The 17,015-nt window shown below is 44.6% G+C and overlaps 1 protein-coding gene across 1 annotated transcript; it reads right to left on the minus strand.

Annotated features, from left to right (window-relative positions):
• Nucleotides 1–2,826: 2,826 nt before the first annotated feature.
• LOC107399900 (putative sperm motility kinase W) lies at nt 2,827–15,790 on the minus strand. Its single transcript, XM_076560912.1, has 14 exons — nt 15,714–15,790; nt 10,832–12,409; nt 10,007–10,439; nt 9,610–9,677; nt 8,566–8,702; nt 8,280–8,372; nt 7,400–7,514; nt 7,137–7,268; nt 5,688–5,831; nt 5,186–5,258; nt 4,682–4,798; nt 3,942–4,137; nt 3,458–3,527; nt 2,827–3,120 (listed from the first exon to the last, which is right to left on the minus strand). The coding sequence occupies exons 2-3, from the start codon at nt 12,349–12,351 to the stop codon at nt 10,415–10,417; spliced, it is 1,545 nt and encodes a 514-aa protein (XP_076417027.1). The 5' UTR covers nt 12,352–12,409; nt 15,714–15,790; the 3' UTR covers nt 2,827–3,120; nt 3,458–3,527; nt 3,942–4,137; nt 4,682–4,798; nt 5,186–5,258; nt 5,688–5,831; nt 7,137–7,268; nt 7,400–7,514; nt 8,280–8,372; nt 8,566–8,702; nt 9,610–9,677; nt 10,007–10,414.
• Between the last annotated feature and the right edge of the window lie 1,225 nt (nt 15,791–17,015).

Here is a 17,015-nt window from a genome sequence, read left to right on the forward strand (position 1 = left end):
ATCCTCAGGACTCCCCAGTCCTAACCCGGATATTGTACATGATAACAGGCCTCATCTAATAAGTTTCTCTTCCTTTACCCATCCTGCTGTCACAATAACCCTGCTAATTTTCAGCTGTGCTTAGACCCATGCCCCTGTCTGGTAGTGTATGTTGTCAGCAGAATGGTGCTATTTTGGATAAGGCTTGAAGCCAATTATTGTATATGCATACAATGTACTTCAATATACATGACTGAAATCTGCACAGAGTGGTAGTGTCTGATAGCAAGAAACTTGATATGTCAGTGATGGAGGTGTCTAGAAGAGCCTTAAAATTGCAATGTTCACTGGGCCAGTAGTGTATATAGGGGGTAAGGGTGTGTGTCAACATTGTCTGGTACCTAGCAAGTCATGTGTGATGGAGCCTGGTGCTCAAGTGAACCTGACACACAGCACTTTATATGCACTGTGGTTTGGACAGGGGTTAATGTCCAGCATGGCCCAGTAACTAGCAGTAGAGCCTGAGACCCAGCACATGGTATAGCATAGGAAGGAGTCCAGTAGAAGCTGATGCCTAGCAGTGTGGATGTGTCTTCAGCAGAAGGAGGGGGTCTGTCAATGCTAATTGCTAGGTATTGTGCAAGACCTGACAGGGGGAATGTTCCCAGAATTGTCTAATGGCTGTCAATTAATGTGGGGTATGAGGTTAAACTGGACCTGGTACCTAGAGTGGATGTGTGGTCACAGCGGTGGTGGTGTGTCCAGTGTGTTTGATGATAACTGTATGTCAGAGGGGAGCAGTGGAAGAACAGGGTGTCAAGCTCTGCACAATCCCGACTGAGTGTGTGTCAGCTCATGGCTGAGCTGGTGTCTGTCAAGGTCTGATAACATTTTGAAGTAACGCTGGCAGTGGACGATGAGATGTCAAGTGGGGTCCAATACTAGCAGAGTATTTGGGTACATTAGCAAGAGAGTGTCCTGTATGGCAGGATAAGTAACTGTTAATAAAGGATTATGTGGGTGACATACCAGATCCAGACCTAGGAATACATGTGAGGTATGTCTGAGGGTTTAACAATGCCGGATACCTAGCAGTCAATGTGTGGTTGGGTGAGAAGTCATTCATGGCCCAAGACTTAGAAGTGTATTAGAGGCTGTGTGTGTGTGTGTGTGTGTGTGTGTGTGTGTGTGTGTGTGTGTGTGTGTGTGTTGTAGAGGTTGGTTATCATGGTCTGACAGCTGGTAGTACAAGTGAGGTGGCATGGGTGTAGTGTCCCACGTTGCATTATACCTAGTGTTGTATGTCAGTGCAGGAAAAATCCAGGAGTGTTTGAACCAAGCAGTAACTGTGTGTCCTTGTCAGAAGATAAAGTGTGCAACAGGGCCTGGTACATTTCCCCATGTCTTAGGACATTGTGGTTGGAGGCATATCTAGCCTGGTCTAGAATCTAGAATTGTATGTGGGACATCAGAAGGGAGTTGAATACCTAGGCCTAATACCTAGAGAACTCTGTGGAGAGTGTGGGTGAAGGCAGTCCTTCATACATATACAGTCCTGGCACTGTGTATAAGTTGTTGATAGTGGCAGAGGCATGCGTAGCACATGTGAGTATCTAGGTGTCAGACCTGCTGCTTTCCCCAGCTGACTGGACCATCAATACAGTGCTGTTATCAGATCAGCTGGACAGCTCATCTCCATCCCACATGATGTGATAGGTTTCAGCCATCCTCACTCTACACAGCACACACTACACCTCCACCTCCTCTTAGCCACACAATGTTTACTGTCAGGGATTTGATGTCTGCTGGGGTGTGTCAGGAGCCAGGCTCTCTCTGGATGTCCTGGGGGAGTGACTGCTTGAGCCATGCTCCAGCTTCTGTATTTTCATGTCCCGTGGAAGCAGGGCTCCCGAGTCCACAGTTCATCTACTCTGTGTTATTTCTCACCTTCCTTTTTATAAGGCAGGAAATCATGTAGTCCTCTTCTATAACTTTATGTGAGCATTATAGTGTTTGTATTTGAGGTCAATAGAAATGCTGACTGTGTTCATTTTTCAATGGGTTTCTTATTGGATTTTAAATCTTCTTCTGGAGTCATTTGTGGACAGGGCATTCTCTCTGCCTGGATTTCCATGGGTGACCATGAGAAAATCAGCTAGCAGAATCTTGCTGGGTCTGTTTCTGAGCTTTCTGTTCTGTTCCACATATCCAGACTCCATTACTTCCATGTAGCCCTTTATGGATCTCTGAGGCTTGGTGGGAAGTCCTGGAAGAAGAAGATCTGGGTCTGGAGGGATCTCTCCTGTCCTCGGCCATGTCTTCTAGGTTTAGGTCACATTGGTTGATACATCTTGTGTTTGAGCATCAGACTGGATTTTGCTGAGACTATAGATGAAATGCAAACATCTGTCACCTTTAGAATAACAACTGGTAGAAGCTGAGAGCTCATATAGCTTTGTATTTCTCTCCTCCAGGGGTCAAAACATTCTGAATGCCAATTTATAGAAATTATGTTGGAATTCTAATTAAATACTTCAGTATTTCTTTGTAAATTCTCTGCATAATACCAGTGAGAAATGGGCCAAATGTATGACCTCAAGTTCTGCCTCTTCATGTTAGTGGAGGCCTGTGACAGGTGGTCCATGGGTACTGCCCTTCTCAGGAGATCCACTCTAGAGTTCAGAAAGAGAAGCACATTTAATTCCCAAGGCTCTTCTGTGATATTTCTTTACCTGCTCAGGCAGGTTTTCTTTGTTATCTGTGAAGACAGAGAGGCACAGGTGACTTTCTGAACTGTCAAAATGCAAAGGGGTCTAAGTTGGGCAGGATTCAACAGTAAGTACCCACTGGGAGGCTTCTACAAGGGGACGCTCCTGTAGATTCCCCAGGACTTGTTGGTAATTTGGGGTGGTTGTCTGTAGTTGGATGGAGGCAGAGAAACCATGTCATTGTCCTCCACAGCATGTCCTCCTGTTGCTGTGTGGAGCCTATGAGTTTCTCTGGAGCTCAGACAATGGCATGCTAGTCTGCCAGGAAGTGGAGGGGAGAGGTGCTCTTTTCCCTCCATGTCACCAATGCTCAGTGTGCACACATGCAAGTCAGGAATTCTTGGGGTCCACGATTCAGGATATGGCCAGGCACCTAGAAGAAAAAGCTTATGTTAGACCATTGATGAGGCTGGCAGAAAGATTCATTCACCACCCTAGACCTGTGCCCTTTCAGATAATAGCTGGTTTATTTCTGGTGGAATTCAGGACCTAACTAGGCAGGAATAATGACCCTTTTCTTCCCATGTGACTTCCTGTGGGAGAACTCAGTTGGGTCTCCTTGAGAAGCCCTGATTGCAGGGATTGGTTTGTCCTAGCTGCTCTGCTACTGTCAAATATACAGGCTCTAGGATCAAGAAGGAAATGCAGTTTCACCAACATGTCTGTTTCTAGACGCTGTGCTTCCTGCACCCAGCTCACTGAACACTTGCCTAGATGAGACAGGATGCACATAAGGTGAAGATGACGTTTGTCTGAACATATCCAGCAGAACCTGCACATCTGAGGAAAGAAAGGATGTCAATGAGAGTTCTGGAGTTGGCCTCTGAGACTAAAAGAGACCCAGGCTGTTACCATACTAGTCATCCTATCTGTGTCAATGACCTTGGAGGAATTTAAACAGTCCCAACCAGTCAGCCTTTGTCCAAAAGCAAGATACCCAGCATCATTTGGACTCACTTTATTCTACTGGGAAGTATTACTGAGCAACTTTGGGGTAGTGTGTGAAAAGATCTTGGTACAAAAAGCATGTATTGTCTGCACCTGTTCCTGCTGCCTCCAGACATAGGCAGTGGGAAAGGAGTGTGTTGAATGTGTGAGCCTCATCATAATCTGACATTTGACATGTAACAATCTAATGGCCACCACATGCTCCAGGCAGTGGCCAGCAATATAAAAAGTTCACATTAAACTCACCTGGCCTCTTAGGCATCAACTCTGGTTCCTAAGGGTCACATTCTTAGAGACCATCATTACTAGGGTTTGGAGTCCTGGTCCGCATGTGCTGTCTCCTGAGAGATTCCATGGCTGGCCACATTACCCAAGGCTCCCTTCCAAAGGCCATGAGTTCAGTTAAGTGCTTCAGGGTGAGACATTCCTTAATGGTCACTCACTGACATACAGACCAAACATGGGCAGAGGAGCAAGCAGTCATTGTCTCTTGGGTGGTTCCCCTTGCTAGGTTGTGTGAATCCCCATTCCCTAGTCTCTGGAACCCAACACAGACTAAGTCACTGGCCAGTGACAGAATGGATGTCACAGCATACAGGTGTGAGAAGATGTTCACCATCTTTGATTCAAAGTGTTCCTTCTCAATGGTGTTAGGGTCAGAGGGGAGAGATGTGCCACTTGCACCAAATTATATCAATATCCCTCTGTAGCCATGATACAGCTATTTCTATCTATCTATCTATCTATCTATCTATCTATCTATCTATCTATCTATCTATCTATCTATCTATCATCTATATCTATCTATCTATCTATCTATCTATCTATCTATCTATCTATCTATCTATCTATCCATCTATGGATCTCTTGTCCACTCTAATACAAGTTAAGTGACCACCTACTCTTGGGATTGAGGCAGACCTGCCTGATCAGCCTCATTCTTTCTATCCCCTAAGCCAGAGTCAAGTTTAGACAAGAAACAAAACACTAAGCATCTGCTAGTGGTCTCAGTGATGCTTTCAGCAATGTGCTGCCCAGAGAAGAGCCTTGACAATCATCCTATTCAGAGTGGCCATCCTTCACTGCATGGAGAGGCTGTCTGCCTGTCAGGTGCACCTGACAACACTCTAGACAATTATCCCAGCAGGTCAAGCAAGCAGAAGGCCTAGCAGAAAGCCCTAGCTGTATGGTTAACAAGGCTGTCTAGGCCTGACCACTGTACCCAGTGGGACCTGGGTACAAAGTAGTTTTTTTTTTTTTTTTTTTTTTTGGTTTTTCGAGACAGGGTTTCTCTGTGTAGCTTTGCGCCTTTCCTGGAGCTCACTTGGTAGCCCAGGCTGGCTCGAACTCACAGAGATTCGCCTGCCTCTGCCTCCCGAGTGCTGGGATTAAAGGCGTGCGCCACCACCGCCCGGCTCAAAGTAGTTTTAAGAGAGCTGACCACCCACATCTCTGACCACTGTGCCCTTGGCTAGGTAAGGCCCACTCACTTCCAAAGTGGAGCAATGTCCCAGCATTCCATATGAAGTGGTACCCATTTTCCTCCAGCTTGCTGTCACTTTCCTGTTAGGAGACAAATATGGTTCTGATGAAACTCCCTAGAGTGAGGCCCCTTCACAAACACATAAACTAGACCAGCATTCAGTGGGGCTGTGTCTTTTCTGATGGTCAGGACACAGAGATAAATGAAGGCTGCAAATACAGCAGCTGGGAAGGAGAGAAAAGAAGGAGAGGAAGGAGCTCCCTTCCCCTCATGTGGGGAAACAATTCACTAGGATCAGAAACCTGAAGGGTGAACAGGTTAATGAGTACTGCTAGTTATTCCCCTGCAGACTGGTCCACAGGGTCTGCACATTCAAGGGTAGCTTGGTATTGGTAAATGATATTGGCTCAAGTCCCCCTCAGACAAGGATGCTGTGAAACACCAGTCCTGAAACATATTACCTTGATAATGAGAATTTTCTGGAGGGAAACCTGTGGTAGTTGGCTTACCTCCTCCTGTGCTGGACACAGACCCTTCATGCTGGGGAAGTGGGCACACTGCCATCTGGACTTCCTGCAGAGCTCCAACTTCTGCTGTCTCAGGCCAAACTTGTAAGTTGCCACCCTGTGTCTCCTGATGTAGAGAGCTCATCACTTTAAAGAGGAAGGACATGTGAATGGGACTCTAGGGGAACTTGAAATATGCAGCACTTAAGCTAGACATACTCTGCAACCCTCTCCCCATGGCTCCTTCCCTCTCTCTCCTCCATTCTCACCAAATTCATCCTTTAGCCAATTCTTTCCTGCTGCCTCTGCAATCTCTGGTTCTCATCATCTGCTCTCCTCCAGCTCAACTATGTCACTTTATTTAGAAGTGGGTTTGTACTGTGGCACTGGTGATTTTGAAGTCAGAGTTTTAAATTTGCATACCCACACAGTGAAACAAGTTAATGTGCCAATTGCAAAGCACATGTGACAGTATCAAATACAAAATTAGTGTAGTAGAAACCCGAGGCCTGGAACCAGACCAGTGACTCTGTAATGAGCACTAGCAAGTGAAGACATGTGGACAGAGGGGTTTATAGTGTGACTCACTCTGTCACACTTGGTCACTGCAGCTTCCACAAGGAAACCTTGAAGTCTCTCCCCTTTTTAAAATTTATCTTACTTTCCCTTTTAATCTCTTAAATTTTGTTTGGGCAGGTGTAGGAGTGGAAGGCAGGTGTGAAGAGATAGGATCATGAGTGTGATCAAGATACTGATATAAAAGACATACAATGAATACATAAATGAATAAATAACTCAGCACAGAAATAAGGAAATAAATAGATGAAATAAGTAAATGAAGAGCATACAGGATAAAAAGAACATTCTCACCCTCAAGAGTGAATGAAATTTAGACATTTTTCAGAAAACAGATACAACTGAGGATGACTGTGTTATGTGTGACAAGCTTGTCCCAAAAGACAAGGATCACTGTTTTCTTTCATAAGCAAAATGTGCAGGTCATAGGCATCAGAACATGAACAACAGAACACTCAGGACATGAAATAGTACCGTGGTCTTCCTGGAATGTTCCACAATGTTCCTGGGAGGGGCTGATCACCTCTATCCTCAGGCACTGCCTAGAGTGGGCTGCATAGAGTCCCAGTTGGTTCCGATTTCAGAAACCTTCAGCCCTGGGCTCTCCATTAACCAGGGAGTATGAACAAAGTTCAGTGGCCTAAAACCAACCCAAAGTGGTTTTGACAAATAACAAAAGCACTGTGGGACCCATGAGCAAGAGGACCCATGGAAGTCAGCAGACAAGCAGACAGAATCTGGGTGTCAGATTAGTAGAACTGGAAGCTCCTATCTAGAATATGTGGCTTCATGTACTGCCTCTGCCACTGGTGTCCTTAAAGTGAAAGCCCTGCCTCCAACATCCCAAGACAGGCACCAGCTATCTCAGTGACCCACCTTGAGTCCTCAGCTGTGATCTCAAGGCTCAAATGGAAAGAACTCAATCAATTAGACCAGGTAGCCAATCTGGACGCTCCTGGTTGGTCAGGTTGAAGTCATGGGATTTGTGCCTGGACTGCAGTGGGGATCCTGTAAAAACAGGGTTAGAGAGTAGCCTTTTCATGCTCTGTGCCTTGTTTCTAAGGATGTATCAGCTAGGGCATACCTCCTCCAGCCCACTGACTGGGGTCCCTAGAAGAATTCATGACAGCAGTTCTCACCTCCAGGTATCTGTTCACTGGTGGACATAGAATTCTATTCTGAAGGTTAGATTTGGACTTTGCTGCTGTTTGTAGTCCATCCTGGATGAAAGAACTTTCACTTCAATCCCTGAAGCTGTTTGGATGAAAGAAGCACAAGACTTGTCTCTTTTCCCTCAAAAGTTTGAGGAATTTACCATTGATGCTATACATACAGTACTTGAATCCAGGCATGGGAGTCCACATCTGTAATTGAAGTACTCAGGAGGCAGAGAAAGGAGGTCAATCTCTGTGAGATTTAGACTGCATGTTCTACACAGAGAGTGTCGGGATAGTAAGGGTTATATAGTGAGATCCAGTCTTAAAATAAGTAAAATATAAAATGAGGATTCAGGAAATTTCCCCATCTCATTTCTAGAATTCAACAGAATCCTCAAACATTTCTCAACCCTGCCTTCACTGATATGCAGCAGAAACACAGTCTGACACCAGGTGATACCCACAAACTGAAAATTTCTCTCTCTTCTTGAAGAAAATGACTGATCTTCTTCTGTGCACATGGGACTCGCCAGATGGTCAGGGTTCTAGAAGTAACTGATAGCTGCTGGGAAGACCTTGCTGAAGACTTTAATATGCATCAGTTTCTGTTAACAGGACAAGATCAAATGGTCAGAATGGAGCTGGAGGCCAACTACAGCAGAGAAGCTGGTTCCTCCCTTGTGAACCTCTGCAATCTCTCAGTCTCCCATTGCTCTTCAGTTGAGCAAGTCAGTGATAACTTTCCCTCTGTGTCAGGGATGCTGTCACATGCCACCTCATGGGATCCTTTTTACCACATCCAGACCAGGCTTCAGAGACTCATCTTCTACCACACACAGACACTTACTGTACTCAAACTTACCTGCAGGCCCATGATTCACACAAATTAGACCCTGGATTTGCTGTTCATTTCCTCTTGCCAATTCAGTGATCTGCTCCCTACCTGGAAGGTGTCCTGGAAAACAGTTCAGACACTACACCTCAACCAGTGCTTCACACTGCACCAGGGGCTGTCATCAAGAGATCCATGATGATCAAGGTTTCCTTCTGAGTCTGACCCCAATGGTGGGCATTGGTCATAGAGAAGTCCAGTGTTATGGCCTTGTAAAGACAACAACCCAGGATCAGGCTTGGCAAGGCCTACTTACCTTCCCACATTGGAGCAGAACAATGTTAATGTAAGGTCAAATGTCAGTTATAAATCCCTCCATGAGATGGAAAAAAATGATGTAAGATTCTTGGATCAGGAGGTGGGAGACAGCAAGGGAATCCTGGATGAAGGAGGCTATGGAGACAAAGACATAGACATCATCAGATCTGCCAACGGACATGTCAGACAGGAGCGGCAGAGGACTCCACTGCATGATGGAGCCACCCTTCTCTGCTGCCAGACCCTTCTTCAGTAGCCCAGAATGGAAGCCCCTTTCCAAAGCAGCCTCATACTTCACTACATTGACATATGCCAGGAACCATCAGAGCAGGGGCTTTCCTCCTCCTGGCTGGCAATAAACCCACGGTCACACTCTGCTTTGTTTGAGACATTTATTCCTGGTCTCACTTTTCAAGACCCCTGTCCCATGAAAATCTCCTTTTCTCCTGACTCATTTCAGGTAAGCTCCTCTGGACAGACTCCACCCTCTCTCTACGGGTCCTCTCATTTCCTCTCCATCCTCTCCACTTCCTTTCCCCTCTTCCTCCCCCTTATCTCCATTCTCCCGTCTCTCACTGGATTTACAGTTACTGCAGTTCTTCTGAAAGACAGTCAGAAAGCAGTTTGGAGGTGATGAATGAATCAAAGATGAAGGAAGCCTGAGACCTGTGTGCCAGTCTGTCCTGTTGACAGAGGCAGCCCTTTTAGATGCCATGGACCCTGGCACCACAGGAAACATGAGGGATGTAGACATTCATTGGGTCGATGATACAAGTGACTACTTAGGGATGTTCAACAACAGTGCAGGGGCAACAGTGAGGTGAAGGATGGGGAAGATGGCAGCTGAGACCCTAACCTGGAGGATGGATACTGGAACCTGTAGCCCTAACATATCATCACACAGTACACAGATTTCCAGCCTGGATCCTTCCTGTTGCACTAAACCACACCAAGACTCTAATTCAATTCACTTTCCCCAAATAAAACCCAAAAGAATAAAGGAAGTGCCTCTTTTAGTGAGACTTTAACAGACAAGACTTACTCAGCACTGAGGAGGATGGGACTCCACTGACCAATAGTGCTGCACTTTTCTCTTGCTATACCCCAGCTCTGTAGGAATGAACAGGATGTTATTTCCAAGTCAACACCCTACTTGTGTGCCTTGACACATGCTAGGAACCATCAGAGCAGGCCCTCTCCTCCTCACTGCTGGCTATTTCTAGCTCCCTCCCAGTCTGCACTTCAGGGGAGGTTTGTTCCTGCTGTAGACTGTGCACGGCCCCTGTCACAGGTCAGCACACACATCTCTTTCATGTTACTTTGTTGACAGGAAGTTCCTCAGGACAGACTCTACTCCGTATTCTATACCACCTCTCGTGTCCTCTATTCCTGTCTCAAAATTGTTCCCCAATTAGTCCTCTTTATCTCCTTTCACCCACCTCCATTTTCCAGAGGATTTACACAGGTCTTGCTGTTTTGTCCAAAAGGCAGTCACAGAGTAAGTTGGAGGGTTAAAGTGACCAAGATGATGAGCAGCCGTGATTGTATGAAGTCCTTCCTGGTTGTAGAGGCTGCTGTTTTCCATGCAGTGTGAGTGGTCCTACAAGCACAACCAAAGCTAGGAAGGTACAGGGTCATGGGGTCCATGTGCTTTATGAACCCCAATTGTCCCACAACAGTTCTGAAGCTGGATTAAGCTGAAAGAGATGCAAAGTGGCAGCTCAGACCCAATAGCTGGAGGATGAATGCAGGCAGGAGCCTGTTGCCCTGGGTTAGAGGGAGCAGGCACTCTGGAGATGATTTCTGGCTCACTTCTGTGGCAGTCACTCCTCACCAGGTCTGGAATTCTATTGGGCCATTTCAGTTTCCACACTTCAAAGGAGAAAGAAATGTGAAAGCACCTCTATTAGTGACTTTGACAGATAAATTTCTGTGCTATATTTCCCTTCCTGATTCCTCCATTCGGAACTTTTAACCCTATTAGAAAAAACTCTCCTCCCTTCCTTCCCACCCTGTCGTCCCCATTTTAAGCTATCTGCTTTTGCCTCAACCTTCCAGGACTTTACATGAACAGGAAGCTGTGAATTTGCCATCTAATGTACTACATATCAAATTCTGGGCCTTCTGAGTGGGTATAAGGATATTAAAATGGCATATTGAAAAGACAACATAGGAATTAATCTGTGTGGCCCAACTGTTCTCCATATACATCTCCACTGTCCTCTCTTTCCTTGTGGCCCCTGATGCAAGGGTTCAGGGCTCACCTTGGGGTGGGCAGGCAGCAGCAGCAACAGCAGCTGCACAGTGCTCTCAGTGCATGGGAAATTTGCTTCCTCACCAGCTTCCAGACCCTGAATGGCCTGGATCCAGATGTTGTGGGTGCCACCTGGGGCTGGTCACTGGGAATGTCTGGCTCCTGGGATGAATCTTCTTCACAGAAGCCCAGGTTCAGAAATCCTGTGGGTGTTTCATCCAAGACTGATTCAGGGGAGGAGAGATTGCCAGGCAGGGGGTCATCAGAATTCCTGTTGACTGCAATGTCCTCTGCAGCAGTGATGACGTCAGCCATAAGAGCATCTCTTTCTGGGACTGTGTTGTCTGAAGAGGACAGCACCACCAGGAAGGAGGATCTGTGAGGCATGGTGTAGCTTCTACATCTTTTGCCTCTTTCCTCCACACCCTCCTCCTTAAAGTGACCCTTCCCAGCATGTGTACTGGTTGTAAATGCTGGTTCACTGGCTCTCTTCAAGGGGAGAGGGAGGCGAACAGGAACTGCAGGGCTGTTGGTTAACCAGGGCATCTGCTCTTGCTGATGGCTGTCCCCACCACTCAGCTGATATTTGAGAATGTTGCAAGTAGCTGTTACATGATTATCTTCTTGCCTGTGAGTTAGGGATGAAACAATCTCCTCACATGTATAGCCAATGGTGCACATGGTCTCCACGACCTTGGGCAGGATTTCTTTGGTGGCAGGCAGTACATGTTCTTGAATTGGGCCCAGCCATGGTCGTTCCACAAGCTGACAGATTGTGAATCGGTACCAGATAGGGACCATGAGTAGCCGGGCAATGATGAAATAACAGGGTTTTGACAGATGGTAGGGAATGGGACACATTGTGGTGGTGATAACCCTGTGCATACCTTCAAGGGTTTCTTCCATGTATGGAAAGTGCCCTGTGACCAAGACATACAGGACGATACCCAAGCTCCACATATCACCCGCCAGTCCATCATAGGGCTTTCTTGCCAAGATCTCTGGGGCCCAATAGAGCAAGGAGCCACAGATCTCCTCCAACATCTGCCCCTCTGTGATTTCAATTGCCATACCAAAGTCACAAAGCTTTGCATTTCCTGCTGCATCGACTAGGATGTTTTCTAATTTGATATCACGGTGCGCAATGTGTCTCTGGTGGAGGAAGTGGACTGCTGACACCACCTGCCGGAAAATCACTCTAGCCTCCTCCTCCTTTAGACAGCCCAGTGCCTGGAGGCAGCTCTCCAGATCTTCTCCTGCCACATACTCCATAATCAGATAAGTGGTTGACAGTGTGTCGATCATGTCAAAAAATCGAACGATGTTCCTATGTTCTAAAGACTGAAGAATGTTCACTTCAGTACTGATGTCAGCCACACTGTTGGTGTTTTTTTCAAGGACCTTGACAGCCACTCGTGTATGTGTGGGAAGGTGGCAGGCCAGCTTCACCTCCCCGAAGGAACCACAACCTAGAGATGTTAACATCCTGAAATCCTTTTCAAGATAGTCCTCTTCCATGTGGCTGCCCATGGTGTTCTGATCAATTTCAACCACTTTATCTTGAGGGCAATCTCAGCCCCACACAATGCTAAAAGAAAAAGATTAATGCACTTTTAGAAGGGGAGGACATAGCTTTGGATTCTCTGTTATGAAATTGAGATATCCCAAACAATCTAATGATGCTCTTCAAGGATATAAAAATACTAGAAGAACCCAAACCTAAGGCAGTGGATGAGAAATCATAGGAAAGATCAGAGTTGGTATAAGTAAATTTGGTAAGCAAAGGAAAACCCTGAGAATCCTGAAAGAATGATCTGCTCTGTTCACAGATGTGCCACGATGCAAACAAAGAGAGGTCATATAAAAATAACACCATAGAAAAATCGATGTTGTAACTAATACAACTACAGTCCAGATGGTCTTTAGGATGTTACAATATTTATACTCCAGAAAATTATAAAATATGAAAGGAATTCCTAGACATGTGTGAATATTGAGTTAAAATAAAATAAAAACACTTAAACACATAAGTCATAAACACCAGTGTGGATTGGCAACAAAAACAGCTCCAAACTAGGCAGAGCCCAGATCTCATGGATTCCCTGAATCATTCAAAGCTTTGCAGAAGAATGAAGACCAGGATTATAGAAAATACTTCAAGAAAGAAAAAGCAAAGGAACACATCCAAACTCATCCCTGTGCCAGTGTTAGCCTGATCCGACCACCAAGTAAGCTCAACAAATGGAGCAAGTGTGAGCTCCTTTCCTTGATGAACATAGATATGAAAATCATTCATGAGAGTCCCTCATACTTCACCTCCATCTCAGCAACACACTAAAGAGCCTTTGTTCATGGTCAGAATGGCAGAAGTAACATTTGTAAGAAATGGAACAACAGCATAGCACATAAGGAGACTGTGGGAAGAATCCACACTCAGTACAGTGACTAGAGAACTGCTGTGTTATAAGGAAAGTAGCTAAACTAGATATAGTTTTTAGGAGACAAGGCAGGTCCACAAACAGAAACAGTCTTTTTGACTACTTTGTCTCTCCAGGTCACAGGAAGGAGAGGGCTAGGCTTGTGTAAAGTCACAGTATCAGTCACAAAGATATGGTGGGGGACTGACATAGTGCAGAGGAACATGATCAAAGTACAGTATAGGCATGTATGGAAATGTATCATGCAATTGCTTATGAAAATGTATATATAAAAATTATCCCAAAATAACCCATACTCAGTATGATAAACATGGTATGTATTCACTCACAAGTGGATACTAGATGCAAAGCAAAGGTTAACCAGATTTCAACCCACAGCTCCAGAGAAGCTAGCTAACAAGGAAGATGCCAAGAAAGACACATAGATAGCCCACCAAAGGAGAAATAGATGAGATCTACATGAGCAAACTGGGGGTGAGGTGGGATAATGGAGGGCAAGGAATGGAGAATGATAATATAAGGGAATGGGGTGGGGGTTGAGCTGGAAAAAGGACAGAGTGGAACAGCAAGGAACGAGATAACATAATAAAAGAAGAAATCATTGGAATAGAGAGAAACAGGGTGCTAGAGAAGTTCTCAGGAATCCACAAGGATGAACCTACCTTAGGCTATTAGCAATAGTCAAGAGGGTGCCTGAACGGTCCTACTCCAGTAATCAGAACAGTGAATACCCTAACTGTCACCATAGAGCCTCCATGCAGTAACTGATGGAAGCACATGCAGATATCCACATCCAAGGCCAGGCCAAGCTCCAGGAGTCCAATCAATGAGAGAGAGGAGGGATTCTATGAGCAAGGGACATTGAGATCATGATGGAAATAAGTACAGAGACAACTAGCCAAACTAGAGGACACATGAACTGTGCACCAAAAGCTGAGGGGCCCCCATGGGACTTGACTAAGCCCTCTGGATAGGCGAGACTCTTGTTTAGCTTGAACTGGCTAGGGGGCTCCCAGGCAGTGGGATTGGGATCCATGCCTGGTGCATAAGCAGGCTTTTTGGAACTCAGTGCCTATGGTGGGACACCTTGTGCAGACTTAGTGCAGGGAGAGGGGCTTGGACCTGCCTCATCAGAATGTACCAGGCTCAGCTGACTCCCCATGGGAGACCTCGCCTTTAAGGAGGTGGGAATGAGGGATGCGTTGGGAGGAGGCTCAGTGGTCGGGGGAGGGAGGACGGGGAAATCTGTGGTTGGTATTTAAAATGAAAATTTATAAAATAAAAATAAAATGAAATTCTCAAAGAACATAAAAATAAATGTTTCTTCAAAAGCATTTACACATTAAAAAAGAAAAAAAACAAAATTTAAATATACTCTAATTGAATCTCGTTATCCCATGTTTAGTTGCTATCCCTTGGGGCCTGCTCTTTTCTCAAGGAAAACTGGAGAGCAGTAGATCTGGTGGAGAGAGCAGGTGAGGGGCAACTGGGAGGAGTGGAGGGAGGGGAGGATGCAGTCAGGATGTAGTGTACAAAAGAAGAATAAATATAAAGAAAACCAAAAAACATAAATATCTAGATCCCAGGACCCAAAACTAACAAACTGGAAATCAACTTGTCCAATCTCAACAACCAGCAGCAATGATCCGCAGTATTTCAGTAGTCCATAAAACGGAGGGAAGGTACACTTTCAAGCACATTTCATGAAAGAAATATTACCCCAATTTCCAAACCATATAAGACATTTCAAAAAGATCCTAGTATCAGCCAATATCCTTGACTGACAGATTGGAAAAAACCTGAATGAGAATAATTGATAGCTCACCTCAAATTCACCACAACATTAATAAGACCAGACTTCATGATCAAGACATTTTTAACCAGGAACACTCAAGATTCATACACAGACACAAATTGCCAAAGGGCATAGCATACACACCTCACTGAGGTAGGTCCTAAATCAGACATCAGTGGAATGGAATGCCTAATTCAGAAAAAACTTGGAATTAGTGAAAGTGTTACTACAAACATGCCAGTTCCACAAACACAAGTGTTACATTTTGTTCACTGCAGGTCATGTGCAGGCAGGGGGACAGCCTTTGTATAAGAGGTCCAATTTAATGGGACTTGGCCCTTTGACAAAGTACTTGTCCAATTCATTGGGTCGGGAAGTAAAATGTAGCAGATAAATATGATCAAAGTAGAGTACAGCCAGATGTCAGTCATGATCAAATTCCTCTTCCTATGCATTTAATATATAACAATAAATTTGTAAAATACACAAGAACACTGCCAAAAATGACTAAGAAAAGAAGGTGATAGAAAGAAAATATGTTGAGATGAAGAAAAAGGAATTATAGAAAAAAAATACTACCCAAACCAATAATGTAAATAAAGAAATAATTAAATACAATTGACAAAATCCCAAACGGAGAACTTGGGAATCAAACTCACTATGTCCAGATCCAACAGGTCAGGGAAAAGGTCAAGTGTATGGGAAACAACAGAGTCCAACTGCTCTCCCACCAACCAACAGATTTTCCGAAGTACAGACAAAACCCAGCCTCAGGCAGTGCCTTTTCATTGGCTAGTATCTAGCATACATCACAAGGATTCCGTGTGATGTCACATACTATGGACCAATCAAAGCTCAGAAAAAAACAGTGATTTTTTTTAAAAATTATTTTCTGTTAAATTATTAATTTTTTTCTATTCACATTCTTGTTCCCAAGGAAATGCCCTTAGCAGAGAGGGCTACTATCCTTCCCAACCCCACTCCTGTTACTTTCCCAGAAGCCATGACAAATTCATTACTGTCACACATTCACACATTGAACATATCTCTCCCACCCATCCTGTGAATATAATCAATGAGCTCTTCAAGTAGCCTAAATTCCAGATCCCATCCTCTCTCATGTAGCATAGGTCTCATATTAACCAAGCCTGCTTCTTGATGTTGAAGCAACTCCTTTCCCCTCAGACACCATGAAGTTAATGGAGACACACTTTGTCTGGTGGGAAGAAAACTCCTTAAGACACGCACAGAGTGTCCAGACCATCTTTACTAATGACCTTTTGTCTGAAAGGAAGATCTGTCCATGCATCACTGTCCTTTTTTAAGCTCTGGGCATTCCCTCCTTCCCCTGATAAAAAATAAAAATACATCCAAGAAGGAGGGAAATAATAAGTCAAAGGGAAAATTAAAGTCTAGGAAATAAAACTAGGCAAACACTCTGAGTACTGAGTATCAAGAAAGACTCAGACAGTGACCAGGACAATTCAGTGATGAATTCAATCATCTCAACATAAAACAGCAATGTTCTCCAGATATTTCGGTATCCTATATGTCTGAGTGAAAGAACATTTTCAAATATTTTCTCATCAAAAACACATTACCCTTATTCTCACACCAAGTAAATAAAACGTAAAAGGGGGCCACTGTCAGGCAATATCCTGGACTAACAGGTTATAAAAATCCTTAATGAGAGATAGCTCACACCAAATTCAACAACACATTAAGACCATACTTCATGATCACCCAGGAACATTAGGATTCGTCCACACATACAAATTGACACAAAGCAGAACACACACACAACACTGAGGTAAGTTCTATAATCGGACATCAAAGGAATGAAATGCCTTTTTCAGGAAAACATTTGGAACTAGAAAAAAATGTTACTTCAAATGTTCCAGTTCCACAAACACCAGTGTCACATTTTGTTTTCTAGTGATTCTGAACAAGCAGAGAGAAGA

This window comes from Peromyscus maniculatus, chromosome 23, assembly GCF_049852395.1.
Source record: "Peromyscus maniculatus bairdii isolate BWxNUB_F1_BW_parent chromosome 23, HU_Pman_BW_mat_3.1, whole genome shotgun sequence".
In the NCBI taxonomy this organism is placed as follows: domain Eukaryota; kingdom Metazoa; phylum Chordata; class Mammalia; order Rodentia; family Cricetidae; genus Peromyscus; species Peromyscus maniculatus.